This window comes from Paroedura picta, chromosome 15, assembly GCF_049243985.1.
Source record: "Paroedura picta isolate Pp20150507F chromosome 15, Ppicta_v3.0, whole genome shotgun sequence".
In the NCBI taxonomy this organism is placed as follows: Eukaryota; Metazoa; Chordata; class Lepidosauria; order Squamata; family Gekkonidae; genus Paroedura; species Paroedura picta.
In genome coordinates this window covers 18,411,544-18,435,190 of record NC_135383.1, presented here as the reverse complement: position 1 = coordinate 18,435,190, position 23,647 = coordinate 18,411,544, and the positions used below count along the sequence as shown (strand labels likewise).

Here is a 23,647-nt window from a genome sequence, read left to right as displayed (position 1 = left end):
AGTAGCTGTCCCTGTGTACTTGACAAACTCATGATACACTTTAATGTTTGGTACCATATTTAATTACAAGCCGAGAAATGTCAAAGGTACATGTATTATGGCAGGGGCTGCTGTGAACCTTTGGCTAACAAAAGACTCTTCCACATTGCATTTGTTTGGCTTTTGTCATTTCTAAAACCTGTAAATTTAACTTGCCCTGACATCAATGGCCCAGGCTAGTTTGATCTTGCCAGATCTTGGCTGCTAAGCAGCATCGACCCTGGTTAGTATTTGGATGGAGACCACCACGGAAAATGGGGGGTCTCTACACAGTGGCAGACGGTAGCAAACGACCTTTTAATGTCTCTTGTCTTCAAAACTCTTCAAGGTCACCTAAGCAGGTTGTGTCTTGATGGGGGGTAAAACATCTGTCTTTGTTTTCCTTTGTAGAATGTTCCAGACTGTGTTTTATATTACTACTTGACCAAGAAAAATGAAAACTACAAAGCTCTGGTGCGAAGGAACTACGGCAAACGGCGAGGGAGAAACCAGGTGCGTTTCCCGTTTTTTCTATGCCAATTTCCTCTTGTTGACGTTGTTTGCAAGCTAGCATTCCCCCAGACTTTTGACACTGTCGCCGGTTTTTCCTCGCCTCTTGAATTGGATGGCTATCCTTCATGTAAGCAGTGGAATAGGCCAGTTAATGTTGCTTCCCTCCCGTCTCTCTCCCTCCCCCTTTCAAATCTCATGAATGGGACTGGTCTTTCTGAAGAACAGTAATACTTCTGGGATTTCCCTGTTGGCCATGGCATAGGTTGAGTTGTGCTTTTCATCCCTTACAATGATGTCACCAAATTCATCCTGGCAGGAGGCGGATCAAGGCCTCTCACTTGGTGGCTTGGTTTTCTGAGGCAGGCATGCCCCTCTTCTTGCCAGTCTGTGATCTGCCTCTGTACACAGCTGGCGAATGGCTGGCTTTTAACCTCCAGCATTGCATGAATCTAATTGCTTCTTGCTTTGAAGCAGTCCATCTGATAAAGGAAGAGAGAGGTCGAGGTCACAACCCTGGAGCTCCAGGCATTAATTATACTACTAGTTTTGTGACTTCAAAAGTTTTTGTAGGTCTTGCCATTTGGTATCTGGTTTGGCTGACTGGCTGGATGCATCTGGACCTGTTGGGCAGTAAGCATCTCACTACTTCTGCACACACCCTGATCTGTGTTATGGGAGATGGTCTGTCAAGGTGCTGGCTGGTGGATGGTTCTGCCTCTCAGGAGGTGGCCTGGTTACTTTCAGCTTGGCAGCCTGTGAAGTAGGAGCAGGTGAGCTGGAGGGTTGCCAAGATACCCAAAGAGATGTGTTTGTGGCCTGGGACTGCTGGAGCATTTGAGCCTTGGGCTGATTTCCCTGCAACATTGTTTGTTGCCTGTCCTGTCCAACCGTATATAACGGTTTGCGGCCCGCAGAACAAAAGGACCGGCTCTTCTCCTGCTTTCTCACCCCACTTCAGTTTGCAGGTGCTTCCTTGCCTAGTTGCCTGCCAGGGATTGTCACCTGGCTCAGGTGAAAAAAAACCTATCCCAAGGATACTAACAATATTAACAAAATTAATACAGGATAAAGAAAAGAAAAGTAAAAAGTCTCTTCTTGTTATGTTGGTTTATTGTAGCACACAACCAGAACAGGTTTCAGATATCTCCCGTATTCAAAGGGAATTTTCCTCAGTGGTTGTTCCAGGGGAGCAGTTGGATTACTGGCATCCCTACAGTACAGAGCCAAAGGCCGGGGTATACTCTTAAGATTGAATAAAGGAACAACCTCTATTAATATTGTTAGTAGCCTTGGGATAGGTTTTTTCCTCTTTTTGTGTAGACACTACAAACCATCCCTTTTGTCTGTATTTACCTGGCTCAGGTGAGCAACTGTTATCTGCCCTAACCTTGAGCCGACTCTCTCATGGTTTTACCTTTTCTTTTTTTCTTTCAGTTTATTTCGATGCAAACCCAGGCTTTAAAAAACTTACGGCATGTGTTACTAAGATCGGCATTTAACAGCGTCATTATAATTCTATCTGCTTACGTGTGTTGCATGCCCTCATACGAAATGTTGCAATATTGTGCATTATTTCTGGAGAGAGATCAAAGAGGGGTGTGATCTTCCTGGGAAGCTTACTAATGCTGGCCTGGCCTGATGGTTCTTGAGTAAATGCCATTACAGTCGGAGCAGTGCAATAGCACATGTTGTAAAGTCCCAGTCTTTCTCATTCGGCAGGAACACAGCCGTTGTGAATAAGGAACACAAAGGTATCTGCTTTCCAAAAAGGCAGGACATTGAAGCATGCCAGAGTGAATATTCCTCTATGTTTAGAGATTTTCAGTGCTGGTAGATAGTCTGCTGGAAGGAAAGTGTTTTTAGTAAGATATATTATCACCACTTCCAAGCTGCAGATCAGGAGATGCGATTTTCACTGATCTTTCCATTTCTCATCCTTCTGGGGCTAGGGTAAGGAGCCCATTGGAAGCCAGTTTTTTTAATTTACAAAAATGTTACCCCACCTTTTTGCCCTCACAAGGGCCATCGAGGCAGCTAATAGATTGAAACAATAAAAGCGCATTTTCAACTAAAAAAATCCCGTCAACATTAAAGGCAGAGCTAAAATGCATTTAAAAAAAACCATAAAACCACATATTAAAACAGCTATCGGAATGGACCAGCTGCAGAGGGAAGAGGGTGAAAAATGGGCAACAGATATTCTTGCCTCTCCTAGACATTTCCCAGACTTTTGACCTGGGGGGAGGTTGGGCCTTTTAAGCCTAGCAGCTGAGCTGCTAGTCAGCCTGTTGGCTGTTAGGTTTAAATGGCTGTAAGCCGTTTAAACCAGGGGTAGTCAAACTGCGGCCCTCCAGATGTCCATGGACTACAATTCCCAGAAGCCCCTGCCAGCCTTCGCTGGCAGGGGCTTCTGGGAATTGTAGTCCATGGACATCTGGAGGGCCGCAGTTTGACTACCCCTGGTTTAAACTGTCCTTTTTGCTCCCCCCTTCCAAGCAGGAGGAAGCAAAATTGTTTGTTGAAATGGCGGGCTCACTTGTTTTGCTTCCTTTTTTGTCCGCCCCCCCTCCCCTCCATTTTTAAGCAGAGAGAAGCAAAACCAGCTCGGGCCAAACAGGCTGTTTCATTTCAGAGATTTGATTTGGTTCAGGAACATCCCGACCAAACTGGATCTTTCCAGTTTGTGCCCATCCCTAATAGCGAGTGCTTGAATTATTGCTTGTTAATCCAGAAACCATCTTACAAAATAAGGAATGAAGGGGAAGAAAGAAGAATTCTAAAAAACTATTTTGTAGGTGCTTAAAGTTATTTCAATTTGTTATAAATACTGAGTTTTATTTTGATAGCCCTGTTCAGAATAATAACAGAGGGAAAATATTACTTGGTACGGAGCCTAAAGACATTTCTTTTAAATGATTAAAATTTTCATGAAGTGTAAATACTGCCAGGAAAATTCTGAAAAAATCTATAAATAACCGTGTTTCTCACTGACTTAAATTTGGGGTGTCAGAGAGACTGGCGGACCTCTCTAAGGATTTGTTTATGGCACCTCAGAGACTACCAGCTTCATTGTGATAGAAGCGATCTTTGTTGCTCTCAAAAATGGTATGGAATATTTGGCTGGAGATTTTTGCAAGAAAAACTAACTGGCCAACAGTTTAGTTGGCGCAAGAGTGAAAGCTGATTTTGGGGTGAAATCTTTTATTTGGTAGACGGATATCTGGCTGATACTAATGTCTGACAAGTAACAAAAACCCAACCTGAAATACAGGTGAGAACCAAAAAGGTTAGGGATAAAGTAAATTTTAGAAAAATATAAATTGTTTTTATAAACTTATTTAGTCTGTTCTGGCTAGTTCTGGTCCTGGAAGGTGTTTATAATAGCAAATATTTCTTTTTCCTCCCCTGGATATTGAACCAATCCTTAGAGAAGCACACAGTAGGATTCTCCAATATCCAGGGGAGGATATTTTTCACACCCCTGTTGAAAATAGGAAAAATGTGTTAATTGTATCTGAGCGCATCCATACAACTCACCTCTGATGATGATCTATTTGATTGAAATGCGTTAGGTCAAGGTAAAAAAAATTATTTGGCATTATTGGTATACGCACTTAGATGTTTTATGTGTGCCCAATTAACATTCCTTTATGGCTTTTAAACATTTGAGCTCCTATAATAAAGAGTTTAGATTTTTCTAAAATTGATTTTACCCCTAACCTTTTTGATACTAATGTCCCCCAGATTTAGAGATTTCTGGAAATTTTGTGCAATTTCTGGAAATTTGTGCAATTGTGCAATTTCTGGAAATTTTGAAGCGGCAGGGCAATTAAAATAACAACGAAAAGACAAAAGAAATTTTAGGGGAAAGTGAAAATAGGTACAATACTTTGTCAAAGAAATTAATTTGGCTGGGTGAACAACATAAAAGGCATAAGTTATAACTTTGTTGGCATATAACATTGTACTATTTAAAATATTTATGGAATTTAAAAGTGTAAATATCTTTTTTCTGTAAGAAGAATGGCAGGTCTACCCGTCACTTGAGAAAGAGTCACAAGCTGTTGCACCCTCTGCTACCATAGTGCATGTATCTTTAAGTTTTGGCATTTGAGAAGTAGGAAAAAAATAAAACATTGAAGATAGAAAACAAAATTTGTAGCAAACAAAGAGTATATTATTTGGACAGAAAATCCCTCTGAATTACACAAGGTAGAACTACCAGAATGTTTAGATATTAGGATGGTATACACCAGGAGTAGTCAAACTGCGGCCCTCCAGATGTCCATGGACTACAATTCCCAGAAGCCCCCGCCAGCATTCGCTGGCAGGGGCTTCTGGGAATTGTAGTCCATGGACATCTGGGGCTTCTGGGAATTGTAGTCCATGAACATCTGGAGGGCCGCAGTTTGACTATCCCTGGTATACACATTCAAAATAAATAAATAAATAATCAGTATTGCTTCAAAGCCGGGGGAAGCAAAAAATGGATGCCAGCCATTTAACCCGTCTATGGCAATCCCCCCCCCCCTTCTCCCAGACACGGCAAGCCACAACCTGGAGAAAGGTAGATCCAAACTGGCTAGTGTGGCTTGGGGCATTTATGTTCAGGGTGACCCCAAACTGAAACATAACTTTTAGGCTTGTGCCAATCCCTGCCTATTAACCCACAAGAATCTCTTCCTGATTTTTGCGTGTACGGTTGGGAGGGCATCTAGTATTGCTAGAAGGGGGAATTTCACTTCCCAATTGTTAATGTTTAGTGTACATCTGTAATATTGTCTGACATTTGCCCTGATGGTATAAATCCTGATTGATGTGGATTGGTACATTTGGTGATTAGAGTTGTTGCTTCCCACTGATAAAAACATGAAGATTTTTGTGTCTAGGTGAGAAGGGAAATAGGACTTCGATGATAAGCATGTAGCAAGATCTCTGCCAGTTCTGGGGACTGTCACAACCAGCAGTTTCTTGAAATGGAGTTAGACTGGTTACAGTCATTAGCATTGTGTTGCTGGTACGTAGAATTCTGCAAGGGAATTCGACGCTTCGGTACAACGTCATCTCTGACCATTTCTTGTTTTACCAGATCGTTGACCTCTTGACATCCCGATATTCCTGAGTTGCTTTGCAGTTTTTGCCCAATTTAATTTTTGCATGATTAATCGGAGAGCGACTCATAGTATGTTTGAAATGTTGCGGAGACGTCTTTAGGTCTAATAAGAGCAGTGTCCCACAAACACTTGCCAAGCTGCCGGTGGCACATTTTTTTCTCTGAGCCATTTAAGGCAAAGGAATTCACCACTCTGTACCTTTAAGAGCATTGCAATGCTGGGCCTGCAGCTGCTCTTAGTTCATTTTCAGCCCTGTGCTTTGACGCAACCAGCCAGAAAAAGGGGGCTTGGGGGGGGGGGGAGAAAAAAGGCACAGATTATCACTCTATTAAGCATCCCTTTTGCCCTGTAAGTAAGAATAGAGCTCCCTTTTTAAAAACTGTACTCGCATTTGCCATAACTGAACGTCTCCTCGAAGACGGCAGCCATGGTGTCTCAGTGGTATTCATTCTGAGCATATGCATACGTACTCAGAGTGTATGTCCCACTGGGTTCAGTTGGTATTATTCCCAAGGAACTCTGTGGAGGACTGTAGTACTAAGCTCACAAAACTGTCCTGTGCTGAGCCAGACCATTGACCTGATCCGCCGAAAACCGTCTATCTTCAACGACAGTGGGTCTTACTCACAGATGTTTCTCTGTACAGCCATGAGAGGCAGTTTGATGTCTGTTCCTGAATTTGGAAACCTCATGCTTGCAAGGCGTGCGTTATAGAATAAGTCATGGAAAAACGGACTCTGTGAATCAAAAATGTATTAGACTTCAAGATGCTGTAAAACGCTTCATTCTTGAAAAAAAACCTTCACCTGTAAGAAATTTGTTTGGAGTGGGATATGAACTAGTTATCAGCTTGTCCCTTTTAGCGGCAAATACATAGCATAATAAGCTCCAATACTCTACTGCTGGTATATTTTGAGGTTCCAACAAAACTCCAAATATAAAGAAGTTATGGATTGGCTCAAATTTCTTCACATTTTTTGGTGGGGAAGGGGAATGCTTTGCCAGAAAACAACTACATTTGAGTCCAGTGGCACCTTTAAGACCAACAAAGATTTATTCAAGGCATGAGCTTGCATGTGCATGCACACGAAAGTTCATGCCTTGAATAAATCTTTGCTGGTCTTAAAGGTGCCGTTGGATTCAAATTGTGTTGTGCTACTTCAGGCCAACATGGCTATCCACTTAAATTAACCAGAAAACGTACATGTTGTACAGTATATGCACCCGTACCATGGTGTGTGAAAATCTGGATTCCACAGTGGTTTGGGAGTATTTATAATTTCTAATGGGTTTTTCCTGTAAGCTGCCTTTGTGCCAAGATGAAAAGCCAGGTAAAATATTTTTATTAAGTAAAATAAATATTTGTGCATCTGTAAAAACTTGACATTTGCTAATAACGTTACAAATTTGAAAGGGCACGCTAGCCAGTATTAGAGAATCACAGCAGAAAAGTAAAAATGGTGTGCTTATTAATTTAGCATGAAGATAGGAGCTTAATTATTTGACATGCACACAACTGTTTTCCTTATAATAATCCTAATCAGCATAAACTCTAGGATTGATTGATCCAACTATTATTGGGGTGGGATTTGAGTTTGCAGCTGGTTAGTAGCAGATAAGGGTTGGCCAATTCGATCACAATTTCTAGGCACCTCGCTTAGAAATGTGCTGGATTTTCCTCTAAGGAGTCCTATGACCCCTGACTATAGTCTAATGACATCTAATGACATCTATAGCAGTGGTCCCCAACCTTTTTCAGGCTGGGGACCGGCAGCAGCAGGGAGGGTGATTGCCTGGCCGTGCATGCCATGCATGCGCGGCCAAAATCGCGCATGCGCAGGACTTGGTTCTTATATGCCACTTTTCTCTACCCAAAGGTGTCTCAAAGCAGCTTACAGTTGCCTTCCCTTTCCTCTCAGCACAACAGACATCCTGTGAGGTGGGTGAGGCAGAGAGAGCCCTGATTATACTGCTTGGTCAGAACACCTTTATCAGTGCTGTGGCGAGCCCAAGGTCACCCAGCTGGTTGCATGTGCGGGAGCATGGAATCAAACCTGGCTCGTCAGGTTAGAAGTCCACACTCCTAACCGCTACACCAAGCTGGCTCTCTTCCCAATGTGTGTGTGAGGGGGTGGGAAAGCAGTGTAAAATAAAGAAGCATGTAGAAACTTAACTCAAGTCTGCAAAGATCTAAATTATTGGAAATAGGCAGTGTGTGCATATGAATAATCTTCTCTCCAGCGGTCACACCTTCCAGTATCTCTCAGATCAAACACCCACGTACGCTTCTTGAGGCCGGTTGTTCCCGTGAGCTTTCAAGTGCAGGCACTCTTCCTCTGACAAAATGGAGCAAGGATCATATGTGTATAGATATGAGGAAACAGTAAATTAGTGGCAAATTAATAAACATGTGTCATAATATCCAAATTATGCCGTATGATAATTCTTTGCTAAAACAGCTAAATCAGCCCTTTTGAGTTCAGTTGTAGTTCACAAAAACATATGGAGAAATAAAAAAATTGAAGGTTAGTAATTCATGGCAGACCCTTTTCTAGTTCTGAAAAGAAATAATTCTCCTGATGGAAGAGCCTCATGTGAAGGGAAAAGTTGGTCCGGATTCAACCCAATATATTTTTACCGCTTTCCCATAATTTGCTGACATTTTGGCTTCTAGATGTTCTCTCGGTATCTTCATTTTATTAGCTTTGTTTGTATTGCCTGCGATGCTTTCGGAGAAACGCCATATGTGATTTCCGCTGCCCTTCGCCCCCTTCCCCACCCCACCCCCAAATCAGAGCACACTTCTACGTCTAGGCTGTGTCCTGCTTGAGTTTGAAGTTCCTGCTGCTTCAGATTTTCTCTTGGTGTCCTTATTTTATTGCTCCCCCCCCCCCCCCGTTGCCTGTTATGCTTTGGGAAACATCTCCAGTGATTCCCTGATCCTCAAATCTGAGCATGCAGTATGCATCAGCATTTTATTTTATTTTTTTTTAAATTGTGTATTGCCTCTGAGTTCCCTAAGCAGGAGAAAAGACAAAGTTTAGTCTTAGAATTAACAGCAGGGAAGATGGGGGAGAACTGGGATATGTGTGAAGGAGAAAACCCAATCAAATCACCCTTTTAAAGGGAAGACAGGCGGGGAGTCTCCTGATATTGGCTAAGAAATGCCATTTTGTAGCTCGCTTTATGGTGAGTGAGTTGGAATCTTAGCCCTCAGGCATCAAAAGTCGAGAGCCCCGGCCGCACTGTCAGCACAAGCTGCCATCTCGGGGTGGATCAATCCGCGTGTCTCTTGTGGCAGGTGGTACGGTCTGGCGATCTGACTAGACAGAAAAGCACCAGGCTTCCGTGACAGCCAATCAAGGCCCTGCTCGGCAGGAGATTACCTCGAGTGACCCCGGCCAGATTATGAGCTTGCATGTGAGACGGGCAGCTTAAGTGGCCGTGATGACACTGTTTTTTCCTGGAATAAAAACTTGGCTGGGTCGGGCGGCCCCGTCCGGAGGGGCCAGGGGATATTTTCTCCCCTGGTCCTTTTGAGCCTTAAACTTGCCTTATTAAGCAGTCCTCGCCCCCCCCCCCCAGCCCTCCCCCTCCCCCCGCTTCCACACCCGTCCCTGGCTGTGGATAGTAAAAGAGTTTTTAAGCGGCAGAGGAGTATGCAGGTACGTCGATCACTGAAGCTTCAGCTGATTGAAGGTTTGTGTTTCAAACTGCCTTTTGGGTTCTCCTAGGTTGGCTTGTGGTTGAGGTTGTGGGACGAGCCGGCTCTTATCTGGGTTACTGGTTGGGTCTCCGTAAACTGCGGATTATTTAGGAAGTAGCCCAGGGCTTCTGTCAGCTGGGTGCGGTGTGTGTGTGTGTGTGTGTGTGTGGGGGGGATTTCTTCCAAACTTTGGAAAGTTAACCCCTGGCATGCCTTGTTGAACTTCACTGGGAAGAGCGGAGAGAGCAGCCCGGCTTTTTACCTTGGCACGTCTGAGATCTTGTTAAAGAAATACTTGGGATAACCGGCTGATCCCACCTTCAGCCGTTAATGCTTTGGAGTGAGCCAGGTGTTGATTCCCTCTCCCTCCCTCCCTCTAAGGGTGACTCTTTTTAGTTTTGAAGCATGGGAGGTAAATATTTTTTTTTCTGTTTTGAAAAAAATAACTCAGTGTGCCTTTTCAGCAGAGGGAGTAAATAGATGTTACGGAGAAAGGGGTTTTGTTTTGCTTTGCTTTGTTCTTGCTACAGAGGCTGAGTAGCTGCCGGTTGCATGTTTTGAGGAATTTAAGCCTCATTTTAAAACGGCAGAGCAAAACAAAACCACCAATGCCGTATCGGTTAGTAAGGATGCTGCCGAACATGATGGTCATGTTGTTTCAGTTGGAAAGTTGCAGATCCGAACTTAGGTTCTCCCTGCCGAGTATGAAATTATGGTTGTCTCGTCTCCCCTCCCCCATCTCACTAATGAAACGGGATATAACTATTGCCCCTAAAATAAACATCCCTCTTTACAGCAGTTGGCTAAAAAAAGAAGGGGGAAAAAGAGGTGAAAACGAATGAACAAATTTGTAATGCATACATACAGAAACGCTTTGAAAGCATATTTGAACGTCCCTAATGGTAGTGATTTTCTGGATGTTTTCTGATCCGTTGATCAGGACTGACCGAAGGAGGCAGAAAATCAACATGGCATCATCCCCTACATACACAGTATGTAAAATGAGGACCCCCCCCCACCCTACTGTGGTGCAGGAGGACCTTCCTGGTGGATGGTGCCCCCCAGGTCAGACCTGCCTGTCTTCCTGGTCAGACCAGTCCTTCTGTAAATGCTGCTTTCTTTGTTGGGAGCCAGAGGTTCTGCAAGCCAAGCCTGAACCCTTGTTTTGGTCTGCAGCAGGGAACATCGTGCTGTCTGATCTTGCAAGATGAGACCGTTTGCTAGAGTTCACATCTCTTAATTTAGTAACCCCCCCCCCCCGGTACCTTAACCAAACTGATGCATATTGCCTGTTCCCTGATCCATCTGGGATCAGTGCGTGGCTGCATTGGTACTGCCATAACTTTAGATCAGGGGTAGTCAAACTGCGGCCCTCCAGATGTCCATGGACTACAATTCCCAGGAGCCCCCTGCCAGCAAATGCTGGCAGGGGGCTCCTGGGAATTGTAGTCCATGGACATCTGGAGGGCCGCAGTTTGACTACCCCTGCTTTAGATGATTCTAATTAAACAAGACAGATGGGGCACACTTTGCAAGGGTCTTTATGTGGCTCAGAAATACGGTCCCCTCCCCACTACCATCGTGTCCTCCACACTCCAGCCTGCTTATCGAAACATCTCTTGAGAATTTGGAGGAGGGCAGGATGCTGTTTCCGTTGGCTGCAGAGGAGAGGACACGCAGTAATGGGTTTAAACTTCAAGTACAACGATATAGGCTAGATATGAGGAAAAAATGTTTCACAGTCAGAGTAGTTCAGCAGTGGAATAGGCTGCCTAAGGAGGTGGTGAGCTCCCCCTCACTGGTAGTCTTCAAGCAAAGGTTGGATGCACACTTTTCTTGGATGCTTTAGGATGCTTTGAGCTGATCCTGCGTTGAGCAGGGGGTTGGACTAGATGGCCTGTATGGCCCTTTCCAACTCTATGATTCTATGATTCTAATTTCAGAATTTGAACAGCCTTGAAACCGAGGCTGTCATCAGGGGCAGGAATTGTGCTCATCTGGGAACGATGGCCGTAGTTTCATTCATGCAGTCCTAAATGGCAGCTTTAACATTTAGGCTGTGTGGTGTTTTTTACTCTTTTTAAAATTAGTATCATGAGCCACTTCAAGCTCCGTAAGAGGGAAAGCGGGCTAACAAATAATTTATATAAATAGGTGTACTATAAGTGGGTTTTTTTAAATTAAAATGCTTGCCTTGTCAAACAGTTTGTATTTTATATCCCAGTCTTACTGCAAGGAGCATAAGGCAATGTAATTAGGTTGTAACTCCTTGAGATGTAAAATTTCTAGAAACCTTGAAGTTGTGGGGAAAATGTGTTTATTTGGTGAGGAAGGGACAGAAATATTTGGGGGAATTGAAATAGATTCAGCGCCTACTTTCCTATCAAACCTAATTTTGCTGTTTTAACCAAAACAAGCACATTCTTGATAGCATGTAGACCAGAACTGTTTATTGGGCATATTCATGGAACTTAAGAAGTACTAAAGCCTTAGTATTCAACAAGCAAATTGGCAAATAGGCCCGGTATTTAAGAGAGGGAGATGCAAAATGTGGTACATTAACACAGGCACGTTATTGACACCTGGGAGGTTGGAGTAATAAAAGTTGAAATTAGAAAACGAGTTTTATAAGAAACTAATAAGAAGTGCATTTGGATAGGTACACAATAATATATTTGTGTTGAAAATATTGAAAATATTGCATTGAAAATATTATACTTTGACTAGCATATTATTGTGTTGCACTCAGTGGCTGATCAGTTGTGGTCCAAACTGCTCAACTTTAAATGTCCTTGAAAATATGCTGTATATATCTATATTTAAGAATTACTATTTAGTATTGCAATTCCTTACATGAGTTTTTTCCCCCTGCACATTGCAAAAGAGAAAAAGTTTCACAGAATCCCCCCCCCATGCTCTCCTAAAGCTTCCATTTCTTTACAGTGAAATAATTTGGGAGGGAAAGCTCTTAGGATGAAAACAGAATGAGTTTTCTCCTGAACTTCTGTGTCTGTTCCCTTCCCCTGCCATTAGAGTCCTATATCCCCATGTTTGCTTCTCTTGTGTGTAGTGGGCATGGATGCCCCTCTGTGGGTCCATCTTCAGTAACGTGGTGGATGTTATCTGGTCTTTTGACAGCGATACCATCTTCTTGGAAGTGACATGTTACACTTCTGTGCATGTGAACCTCTAGCAGTGATGTGCCCCATCTGTGCTGCATAAGAAGATAATATAACTCACATCAAAACAGTGTCTCCCCCCTGCTGCCATAAGAATTCTGGGAATTTAGTTGGGCAAGGGTGCTGAGAATTGCTGTTGGGAGAGTCTAGCCTTATTAATGAAAATACAGTTCCTTGGAGCTGGTTAAATGCTAATGACGTTCAAAGCCTGCTTAAATCTGCAATGTACATGTGTTTTCTTAGCACTAAAGAGAGGCGTGCCTTAGAGCAGGGGTAGAGCAAATGCTGGGGCTCGTGGGAATTGTAGTCCATGGACATCTGGAGGACCACAGGTTGACTATCCCTGCCTCAGAGTAATGCATGGGGGCTTTTTGCTGGTCTCATGAAATCGTGGCATAGTAGTTAAAGCAGCCTTTCCCAACCATTTAATCATTGAGAACCCTCCAAAACATTCTTCAGCCTTCAAGAAACCCCAGAAGTAGTGCGATCGTGTAGAACAGGGGTAGTCAAACTGCGGCCCTCCAAATGTCCATGGACTACAATTCCCATGAGCCCCTGCCAATGTTGGCTGGCAGGGGCTCATGGGAATTGTAGTCCATGGACATCTGGAGGGATGCAGTTTGACTACTCGTAGTGTAAAATATGATTGGGAAGCATCACTGTGTACATGCCCACCTGGGGCTCCTCCCCTTCCTACGCCAATCACTGGCCATTTTGGAAGGAGGGCGGTGCCGACATGACCATAAATGATCATGTCACCCAATAAATGTTTCACAAATTAAACTATATATTAGATTAATTAACTCCCACCCATTCAGGGAAGTTTTCCAGGGCCATTAAGAATCCCTGGTTGAGAAAGCCGGGGATAGAATGTTAGAATCCCCACTAGGTCAAGGAACCTTACTGGGTCACCTTGAGCCAGTCTCACAGTCTCAGCCCACCCCACGTCACAAGGTTGTAATGGGTTAAAACGGAGAAGGTAATAATGTAAGTTGGAGACCGAGGAGAAAGGCAGTGTAGAAATCAAGTAAATAAAATAAGTAAATGATCTAGCTCAGGGGTAGTCGAACTGCGGTCCTCCAGATGTCCATGGACTACAATTCCCAGGAGCCCCTGCCAGCGTTTGGACAGTCAGGGTTGCAAACTGCCTGCTGACCTGTGATAAATTGCTGTATCCGTCAAGGATTGTTGGGGGTACTTGTTTTGCAGGCAGGTGAAGACAGCTGCTGCCCAACACTACTTTCTGGAGCAGCTTTCCTTCATTTGTCAGGAAGGCCCTCATTTGGTTAATCTTTGGGAGGTTTTGCAAGGCCAAAAACGGTCCTTGAACAGCTCAATGAGTGGATTTAGTTTCAAGGCCGGCATATCTGCCGCACTGTAAAAGCACATTTTGTCTTTCATTAACATTGTCAACCATCTTGACTGTCTAACTGGGAGAAAGACAATGATGTAAATTGATAAATATATCCTGCAATCAGACATGAAAAGCCCCCCCCCCCCAGCACAGTATTTATCATAGTTTTGAAATGTCAGATCATAGAATCATAGAGCTGGAAGGGGCCATACAGGCCGTCTGGTCCAGCCCTCTGCTCAATGTAGGATCACCCTAAAGCCTTTTGTATTTTGAACTACAAAATAAAATACAGTTTATGTGTCAAAAGAAAACAGACAAACAAAAACCATTTATGAATTCAGTGATCCAACTAATACTTTAACAAGGATGAATCTAATCTTTATTTACTTAGTGATTTCACCAAGTGTGAACAATCCATACAATGTGATTCTATAAATGTTTTTCTGATCTAAGTATGCCTATTAACTTTTAAAATGTTGTTTATAATGATTACTGCTGTCACTGTTATCTGTATGTATTGCTAAGAAATAGTGTTTAATTTTTTTTTAAAATCATGATCGCTTAGACCCGTGGCAAACAAGAAAATATGTTCAGAATTATTTAAAAATAATAAAGCCGATGAGCCAGTAGATTTAGGACAAACAGAAGGAAATAATAGCTTACGCAGAGGGTGGTTAAAATGTGGGATTTTCTGCCAGAGGATGTAGTGATGGCCACAGGAATAAACAGCTTTAACAGAAGATTAGATAGATTCATGGAGAATAAGTCTTATCAGCGGCTACTAGCCATGGTGACTGAGGGGAACCTCTATATTCAGAGACACTAAGCTTCTGAATCTCAGAGCCAGGAGGCATCATCACAGGAAGGCCTTGGCCTCTATGCCCTGTTGCTGGCCATCCAGAGGAACTGGCTGGCCACTGAGTGGGACAGGAAGCTGGACTAGATGGATCCAGCAGGGCTCACCTTACGTGCTTATAAAGGCCCTGGCCTCTATGCCCTGTTGCTGGCCATCCAGAGGAACTGGCTGGCCACCGTGTGAGACAGGATGCTGTTCTACATGGACTACTGCTCTGATCCAACATTAATCTTCTTAGGTTCTTATTCAGCAGCTGTCCTACAGGTCCTGTTGGGTATGATCAGCCACAGTTTCATTGTTTTGGTTTTTTTTTTAAAGACTAAATGCTAGAAGCCCTGTTGGTGCAAGAAAAGCCTTGTAAACTAGAAGCACTAGTTTTGTTGCTCTTTTTCTGGGTTGCCAGAAATGGTGTTGTGATTTTTTTTTGTGATGGTATTTGCATGACTGCCCCCAAAAGCATCAACAGGAATACTTAGATTTTATGGGAGAGCACATCTCCATGCCCCACAAGGCTGCTTGTCATCTTGGTCTTACCTGCTGCTTTTCTCTACCAGAAGTCTCAAAGTGGCTTACAGTCACCTTCCCTTTCCTCTCCCCTGTGAGGTGGGTGAGGCTGAGAGAGCCCTGGTATTATTACTGCTTGGTCACAACAGCTCTATCAGTGCTGTGACGAACCCAAGGTCACCCAGCTGGCTGCATGTGGGGGAGTGGTGAATCAAACCCGTCTCGTCAGATTAGAAGCTGCAACTCTTAACCACGACACCAAGCTGGCTCCCTGATTTTTGTAAGGAAGCAGAGAAGAGAGATCCCTCCTGGATTCTTGCCTGAAAACTTGTGCTTTTGCCCTGTCCCCTGACGCTAGCCTTGTGGTGTAACTTGGAATCATTCCATTTCAGCAACAGATTTCACGTCCTTCCCAAGAAGAAAAAGTTGAAGAGAAAATCGAAGAGGAGAAGGCCGAGAAAGCAGAGAAAAAGGAAGAGGAAAAGAGAGATGAAGACGAAAAAGATGAAAAAGAAGAATCCAAGTGAGTATTCCAGGGAATTTCTTCAGATGAGCTTGCAGCTCCTTTAATGTTTGCTTAAAAGAAATCAAGAGAAGGGATTGTCTATAATAAGTTGGTGTTTTAATAGATCCCCCCCCCCCAAAAAAAAAAACTGCTGTAGGAATCTTCCCTCTTTGGAGGTTTCTTAGTAATGAGCCATTCCCAGCCACGTGAACACAAGGGGAAATCCCTCCAGGGCACCATGAATGTTTAGTGGCCTACATCCAGGGATGTGTTGTGCCAGGTGCACAGGAGCACACCCAGAAATAACTTTGAATAGGAAACCAGGACACGTTCACTGGCTGTCCTCCTCAGGGCTGCATGAAAATAGATGGCCTTATAAAGGGCTTAGACAGTATTGTGGAGGAGAGGTTCATCTATGACTACCTGTCCTGGGAAGGGAAGGGAGCCTTCATCTACAGAGGCAGCAAACATCTGTATGCCAGCCCTGGGAGTGGGAGGTAGCAGCAGAAAATATCCTTGACCCTTGGGCTCTGTTAGTTCGCCTTTCCAGCCCAACTAGCGGGTGATGAAATAAAACAGGATGCTGGACTTGGTGGATCACTGGTCTCTTATTCCCTTCTGATCCTAGAATCATAGAATAATATTGGAAGGGACCTCCTGGGTCATCTAGTCCAACCCCATGCACTATGCAGGACACTCACATCCCTATCACTCATCCACTGTAACCTGCCACCATCTTGAGCCTTCAAAGAATCAGCCTCTCCGTCTACCTAGCCCCTGTTTAAAAATTTCCTCATGAAGCATCGGTATTGTTGATACAGTAGGCTCTGAATTCTAAACTTTCTACATCTTTTTTTTTTAAAGATGATTTCCCTGATTCTGAAGAATAAGCTTTTACCCTCCGCTTTTCACTACCCGCCTTCCCTTCCTCTTTCCACAATAGACATCCTGTGTGGTAGGTGGGGCTGAGAGAGCTCTGAGAGAGACTTCTCTGTGAGAACTGTTCTGTTAGGGCTGTGACTAGCCCAAGGCCATCCAGTTGGTTGCACGTGGTGGAGCAGGGAATCAAACTTGGCTTGCCAGATTAGAAGCCACCGCTCTTAACCATGACACCAAACTATTTCCTGTTCACTTGAGGAATGGGTAGTGAGCGCTGTTCTACTAAGCTGTATGGTTTGAGGTTAGGATTGCCAACCACCAGATAGCATCTGGAGGCCTGCCGCTATAGCAGTTCATCTCCAGGCTTAAAGATCAGGTCCTCCAAATAAAATGACTACTTTGGAGAGGGGACTCTGGCATAACTGATCGATGGTTTCTCCCCTCACCAGGCTACACCCCCCCCCCAAATTTCCCAACCCAGAGCTTGCAACCCTTCTTGAGGAGGGGGGAATGTATATTGTTCAGTTACTCAGGGATTGTCCCCTCCCCTCCCCCCGTGTTCTTCCAGGGAGAACATCAAAGAGAAGGACAAGATCGAAGCTGCTCCTGAAGAGCCTGAGGAAAGGGAGCAGACAGCTCCGAGGGGACGGAAGACTGCCAACAGCCAAGGCCGGCGGAAGGGCCGGATCACCAGATCAATGACAAACGAAGCCGCGGCAGCAAACGCCGCCGCTGCCGCCACTGAAGAGCCGCTGGCTTCGTTGCCTCCCCCTCCAGAGCCTTGTAAGTAAGACTCCTTGGCAGCCCCCACCAGAAGAGCCCTGTTACCCAGTGAAGGCCGCTTCCAGATCTCACAGAGTTCATTCTTCTGCACTGTTTGTGTGACCCATGACTTGCCTCTGGTTTTGGGATGCTGTGGAGATGCCACAGGAGCAGCTGGGAACTAGGCAGGAGGAGCGTTTCTGCAAGGGGCAGGGCTCTGGAAAGGGGCTTCCTGTGTACCTTTGCCCCCCTTTTGAAAAACAGTGGAGAAAACCTAACTACAAGTTCCCAATGCAGGGCTGCACTTTTAAATAGGATGCTGGTGAGCCAGAAGAACCTACAGATATGGTGCTGCAAGCTGACCAGCGTCTTATTTAAATGAGACCTTGGATTGCCATACAAGCAGTCTTACAAGTACCAGGCAAGCATTGTGTTGGCTAATGTAGCAGGATTGTAGACCTTGTGGCCGTGAAACTGAGTACGTGAAGAGACAAAGGTAAGTTTTTGCCCAGCAGTCTCCTGGTTAAATGGAGCATGGGCTAGAATTAGTCATCCTGGAAGGTCCTAGGCCGCCACTAAAAATGGCAGCCCTGTGTCCCGTCCTTTCTCCACCATGCTGCAAGTCTGCTGCTCTTACAGGGAGCAAAGTGAGGCTTGGTGGGAAAGCTCAAAGGGTGCATGTGGTATTACTGGGGCAGAGGTTTTCAGTTTTCAGACTGCCCGGAGGCCAAGACACCTTTCTGAATATAAACTGGAGGCATAGTTCATTATTTCATCCACTGATGTTTGCATTTTACAGACACACTTTCTTGGTTGCCAAACCACGGTTAACGTTTTAAAAGTTAGTAGAATTAAGTGGACACGGGGATTTGCGTTGCTTGTGTAGGAAGGCGATTGAAATGCCGCAGTATGATCGGGGAACACCAGCAATGCAGAACATTTGAACCCAAAAGGAGACACATCGGGGCATCCCTGAGGAAAAGGAGAAAATTGAGTGCTCCTTAGCGCAGTAGCGGCATCTCCCTATAGTTAGTGGCTTATATTTTGCCCTGAGCTCCCTCGGAGTATTAGCATTGAAGGTTTCATGCCAACATAAAGAAGTTTAGACTGCCCAAGGCTTCATTTGCCCATGAGCGCGTATTTAAAGACCTGCGGTGATACTGACCACGATTTAGAATTCATCCAGCCGCAATAGCGGACATTTTGCGAAAGCAGCAAACTGAGAAATGGGATCAGCTGGGGGTCCCCAATGGCATCTGGCTTTCTTGTTTTGGCACTTCCACGTCAGCATTGCTTCTGTACATGAGAGATTTCTGTTGATTCATATAAACAAGCTAAGATTGTTTATATGAACATTTTGCACATTGCTTTGGTTTTGTGGTACACGGGGATGTGGTCCTGCTACTGTTTTTGACTTTCAGTCCCAATCTTCCAATTCATTTCTCCCAAATTGGCATTGTGTATGGTTAACTTTTTGTGAAATGAATGGGAGTGGAAGAGAGGGGCAGCACTGTTCCTAAAATTGGGCTGTTTGGGCATCCAGTTGCGTGTGGGGCAAGTAGCGTCCTACCTTATAGGGTGATCGTACAGATTATTGAGCAATGTGTATTTTATCAGTTAGGAATGCAAAGGGAGTCTGCTGGTACACAGCCCCGAGCACAGCGCTCAGGACTGAGGATAGAAACGCCGATTGAGATGCAGTATTTCAGATGCAATTCCAGGTTTTGTAAATAGTTTCCATACAGTAGCCGAGGAACCGTTCCTTTTATGCCTGAGGACTGGCTGTCCTACTTTAAGAAGCTGTTTTTATTTATATCTTTTTTTTTAAAAAGCAAAACAAAAACGAGGCCGTTCCTCCTGCTGAGACATCACATGCATGGCACTGATGTTTAAGAAACACGTTTGTCTCTTCACAATAGCCTCAGGTCTGTTAACTCTCCATTTGTGAGCTGTGTAGTGAATATCTGTGCAGCCTTTAAAAAGGGGCAGGGAGAGGCAAAGAGGGGTTCAGTGCGATTCGGCACACTGAAGATAACCCAAAGTCCAGGTGAGCGAATTGAGGCGAGGAAAATATATCAAATGCATGCTTTGTTCTTTCTTCCCAAAGCTACTTTTATATAATATCTGCATCCGGAATCCTTACAACTCTGGAACCAAAGACTAGAACAAATCCCAGAGGTACCCTAGCCTTTCTCACAGGGTGGCTGGGAGGCTAAAATGGAGGAGAAGAAAATACTGTCGGCTGCTGTAGGGGGAGAAAGTGAGGTATAAATAGCGAAAAATCTCTCTCACCATCCGTGTATGCAAAACAGGATAGAGACTCTCCCGCTCCTGTAACCTGGAGCATAGGATCTTTTAAAGCAAAGAGCAAGCTGGAAAACTAGTACTGAAAGTAAGCTAGCCAAGCAATGTACTCTAAGAGAAGATCCCCCCCCTCCCAGTGGCCAGCCAATCTGGCAATGATACATGTGAGAGAGAAAAATAATTATACAGTGGTGCTCCATCAGAGTAGCAGCACTGACGGACAGGTTGTCCCGGAGCCTAAGGTAATAAGGGTGGGATGTAGGGAAGCATACCTACTTGGGCTTTGGTCCATATAGAAATGAGGACTAGGTCCTTTTCTGCATGCTTGACTGACTCCTGATTTTCTTGGCCGTCAATCCACAAGCATTGGAGTGGGTCTGGGCACTGCTCGAGTGCACATCTGCTCTCCCTGTGCATTTTCACAGTTGTGGAGTCAGTTTATTTTCTCATGCACATGCCTTAACAAATTAGGACTTTTAAGGGAGGGGGCTGGTGACATTTGTGGTGCCGCAGCTCATACACACCAAGGAGACCCAGCTTGGTGTAGCGGTTAGGCGTGCGGAATTCTAATTTGGCAAGTCGGAATTGATTCCCTGCTCGTTGTCCACATGCCGCCTGCTCGGTGATCTTGGGCTCACCACAGTAGTGATAAAACTGTTCTGACCAAGCAGTAAGGTACCTGTTGTGGGGGGAGGAAAGGGAAGGAGACTGTAAGCCGCTTTGAGTCTCCTTTGGGGAGAGAAAAGTGGCATATAAGAAGCAACTCTTCTTCAGTAATATCAGGGCTATTTCAGCCTCACCTTCCTCACAGGGGAGAGGAAAAGGAAGGTGATGGTAAGCTGCTTTTATTATTTTTGTGCATGCCTATATTGATATAAAAGCCTCTTGTGGTGCAGAGTGGTAAGGCATCAGACATGCAGTCTGAAAGCTCTGCCCATGAGGCTGGGAGTTCAATCCCAACAGCCGGCTCAAGGTCGACTCAGCCTTCCATCCTTCCGAGGTTGGTAAAATGAGTACCCAGCTTGCTGGGGGGTAAACGGTAATGACTGGGGAAGGCACTGGCAAACCACCCCGTATTGAGTCTGCCATGAAAACGCTAGAGAGCGTCACCCTGAGGGTCAGACATGACTCGGTGCTTGCACAGGGGATACCTTTACCTTTTTATATTGATATAATGATTGCGCTTTTTAAAAAAAGGCATTAAAATATTGATATATAGCTGTAATAAGAGTTGCTGAATTGTTAAAGAAATCTCTGGTCTCTTCCCTTGAGATATCCTTTTTTTCTTATATCTGTGAAGGAAGGGGCTAGGGACCTACATTTAAACAAATGAAAGCTGGAGGATTCAGAGGACTCTCTTGACTCATATCATCGCAGTATTATATGAATGTATTGATTTTTTTAAAGGGTCATTTGTCTTTGAACATAATAAAAGATGAAGCCAGTCTTCAGTGTCCAGGAGAGGGTGCAGTTTGATGGTCATCAAAAATGGGGTAGAGTTGCATGGAAGTGGGCGGGACAAAGGAAACTGACAGCAACATTGTGCCTGAGGGGAAAAGATTGGTAAGGAACCCAGTTGAAAATGAGACAGAATTGTAGGTAGAAAGATACATTTGGAAATTAGGGGATAAACCAAACCAGTATGGGGCCAGGATGGACTGCTGGTGGGGGAGAAAAACACGCAGAAAAGCCCTGTGCCTGTTTTTTTTTAAACCAGACTATGCAGATGGGAGAGGAGAGGAAGACCTAATTTTCTTGTACCCTGCTATTTACTACCCAAAGGAATCTCAAAGCGGCTTTTCCTTCCTGTCCCCACAACAGGCACCCTGTGTGGTAGGTGGGGCTGAGAGAACTGGGACTGGCCCAAGATCACCCAGCTGGCTGCATGCGAAGGAGGAGGGGGAGAAATCACACCTGGTTCTCCAGCTTAGAGGCTGCTGTTCCTAACCGTGATACAAGCTGGCTCTCAGAGAGGTGGTGCTGCACAGGCAGAATTCCAGAAGCACAGGCATCAATTTCTTGCTACCGTCCTCTGAGTCAAACCCCTCAGCAGGGCCAGAATCCACCCAGTGGAATTCCCTGATGGACGTTCCATTGGCATGTGAGTCCATTCTGCTTGGTGGCTGTCTTATCTGCTGCACCCCCACAGAGGAGAAGCAGAATGTGTGCAAGAGCCAGATAATGTATGCAAGGGCCAGGTGCATTTCTGGCACTTCCGCAGCTATGACAAAACCGCTACCCAAGCAGAATGGAGTTCTGCAAAACAGTTGAATTGAAATCTTCCCCTCCCACCTGCAGGGAAGGCCTGGAGGGGGTGGGGGGCACTCAGCACTGGGAAAGTATTGGCTGGCCAACACCAACCCACATGCACTTGTCCTACTGGGTTTCGGTTGTGTGCATTGCAGTGGCTTTGGTTTTCAGGATGTTCTATTCTACTCCGGCATTTGGCACGCATGTGACAAAATGGCAGGGAAGTTACGGAACTGCACACAATCCCCTGGTTTGGTGGCATGGGAGCTTTAGTCACTTTCGCGTTCCGGAAGCCTGAAAGCTGGCTAACAGATCACGGCTCAGATCCTGATGATCTGTTAATCACCGATGAGTCCCTTGTTGACCCCACTGTTTGCAGAAGGGGGGAAGAAAGCGGGGAGAGGGAGAAGGTCTCTGGCATCCCCCAGTTAAATAATCTGGGGGAACAAGAGAGACTTTTGCCTGCAGGCCGGAGAGCCCCTGCCAGCCAGAGGAGTCTGTGTGCTCACTGCCTAATGAAAGGAGGCAGTTTCTTGTCTGCAGCTTTCTCTGCGTGGTTCAGTGGGAGGGCACTTGCTTTGCGTGCAGAGGGTCCCAGGTTCTTTTGCCGGCAACTCCGGTATCAGGCAGGCCAAGTAGAAACTAGCTGTATTTTTGGATGACACACACACACACGAACGTGATCAGATTTTCAGTCCTCCCAATGTGTCGGACAGGCCGCACATGTAAAAATAGTTGGACTCATAAATGGATAACTCTTTTCCCCTCCACTGTCCTCAGCCACAGAGGGGGATCTCTCTCTCTCTCTCTCTCTCTCTCTCTCTCTCTCTCTCTCTCTCTCTCTCTCTCTGGCCTTTGCCTTGGATCTTAATCAGAATTGACCGTCTCCCACCATCACCCCGCATCATTCCCCCAGCAGTCCTTAATGTAAACAGATTAATAGATTAGGCTTGAAAGCACAGGTCCCGACCGCTTTGCCATCTGACAGGATTTGCTCTCTGCTGTTTCAGCTTTAGCAGAGCCGGTGGAAACCTCCCGCTGGACAGAAGAAGAGATGGAAATTGCGAAAAAAGGTAAAAACCTTGTGTGGTGATGGGGTGCACGCGCGTACTGTATGTCAGCAAAGAACTGAAAGTGCCTTTGGACCCTCGTCTCCAGGCAGAGCCATACGTTTCATTTGTACGGCCGCTGAAGCCCAGGGTCAGGCTGCAAGAAACTAATACTACGGGGCTGTCAGATTTTACAGCGCTGTTGTGTTGGGGAGGAAGAACAATTCGACAGGAATGGACGCCCTGCTCTTTTAGCTGAGCTGGCGTGGCCGTTTATTTGTTGGAGAATTTGGCAGCTTCTGATTTGTCGAGAGAGAGAGATGTTCACACCCCCGCTTGAGACTTAATCTGCTGGAACCCACCAGAAAGCGGGAATGTTTTGAAACGGGTGTCACGGGTGGGTTCTTGCACGACAGTTTCTAAATGGAAATTTTGATGTACATTTTGTATTGTATACAACTATGAACCCACCAACTTGTTGTTGTTATCTTTTTTGTGTGCTCTTGTTGCTTGTGTAAATAGAAGGACCAGCGTTCCTTGGGTTTAGGTAGAAGGAGTGGCTGAGTGCAGAAAAGAAATTATTGAAATCACTTGACATAGTATAATCTGTTGAGGAAAGCGGAGTACCTGCTTTGTATTCCAAAGGTCTCAGAT

At 45.0% G+C, this 23,647-nt stretch overlaps 1 protein-coding gene across 5 annotated transcripts in view; it reads left to right on the top strand.

Moving 5' to 3' along the window:
- Positions 1-23,647, top strand: part of NCOR1 (nuclear receptor corepressor 1) — a 120,292-nt gene that overhangs the window by 39,068 nt on the left and 57,577 nt on the right. For all 5 annotated transcript variants that reach the window (XM_077311821.1, XM_077311822.1, XM_077311823.1 and 2 more), the window contains exons 15-18: positions 430-531; positions 15,637-15,767; positions 17,197-17,411; positions 22,955-23,017. In XM_077311821.1, the coding sequence (XP_077167936.1) occupies positions 430-531; positions 15,637-15,767; positions 17,197-17,411; positions 22,955-23,017 (511 nt within the window). The remainder of the gene's footprint in view (positions 1-429; positions 532-15,636; positions 15,768-17,196; positions 17,412-22,954; positions 23,018-23,647) is intronic.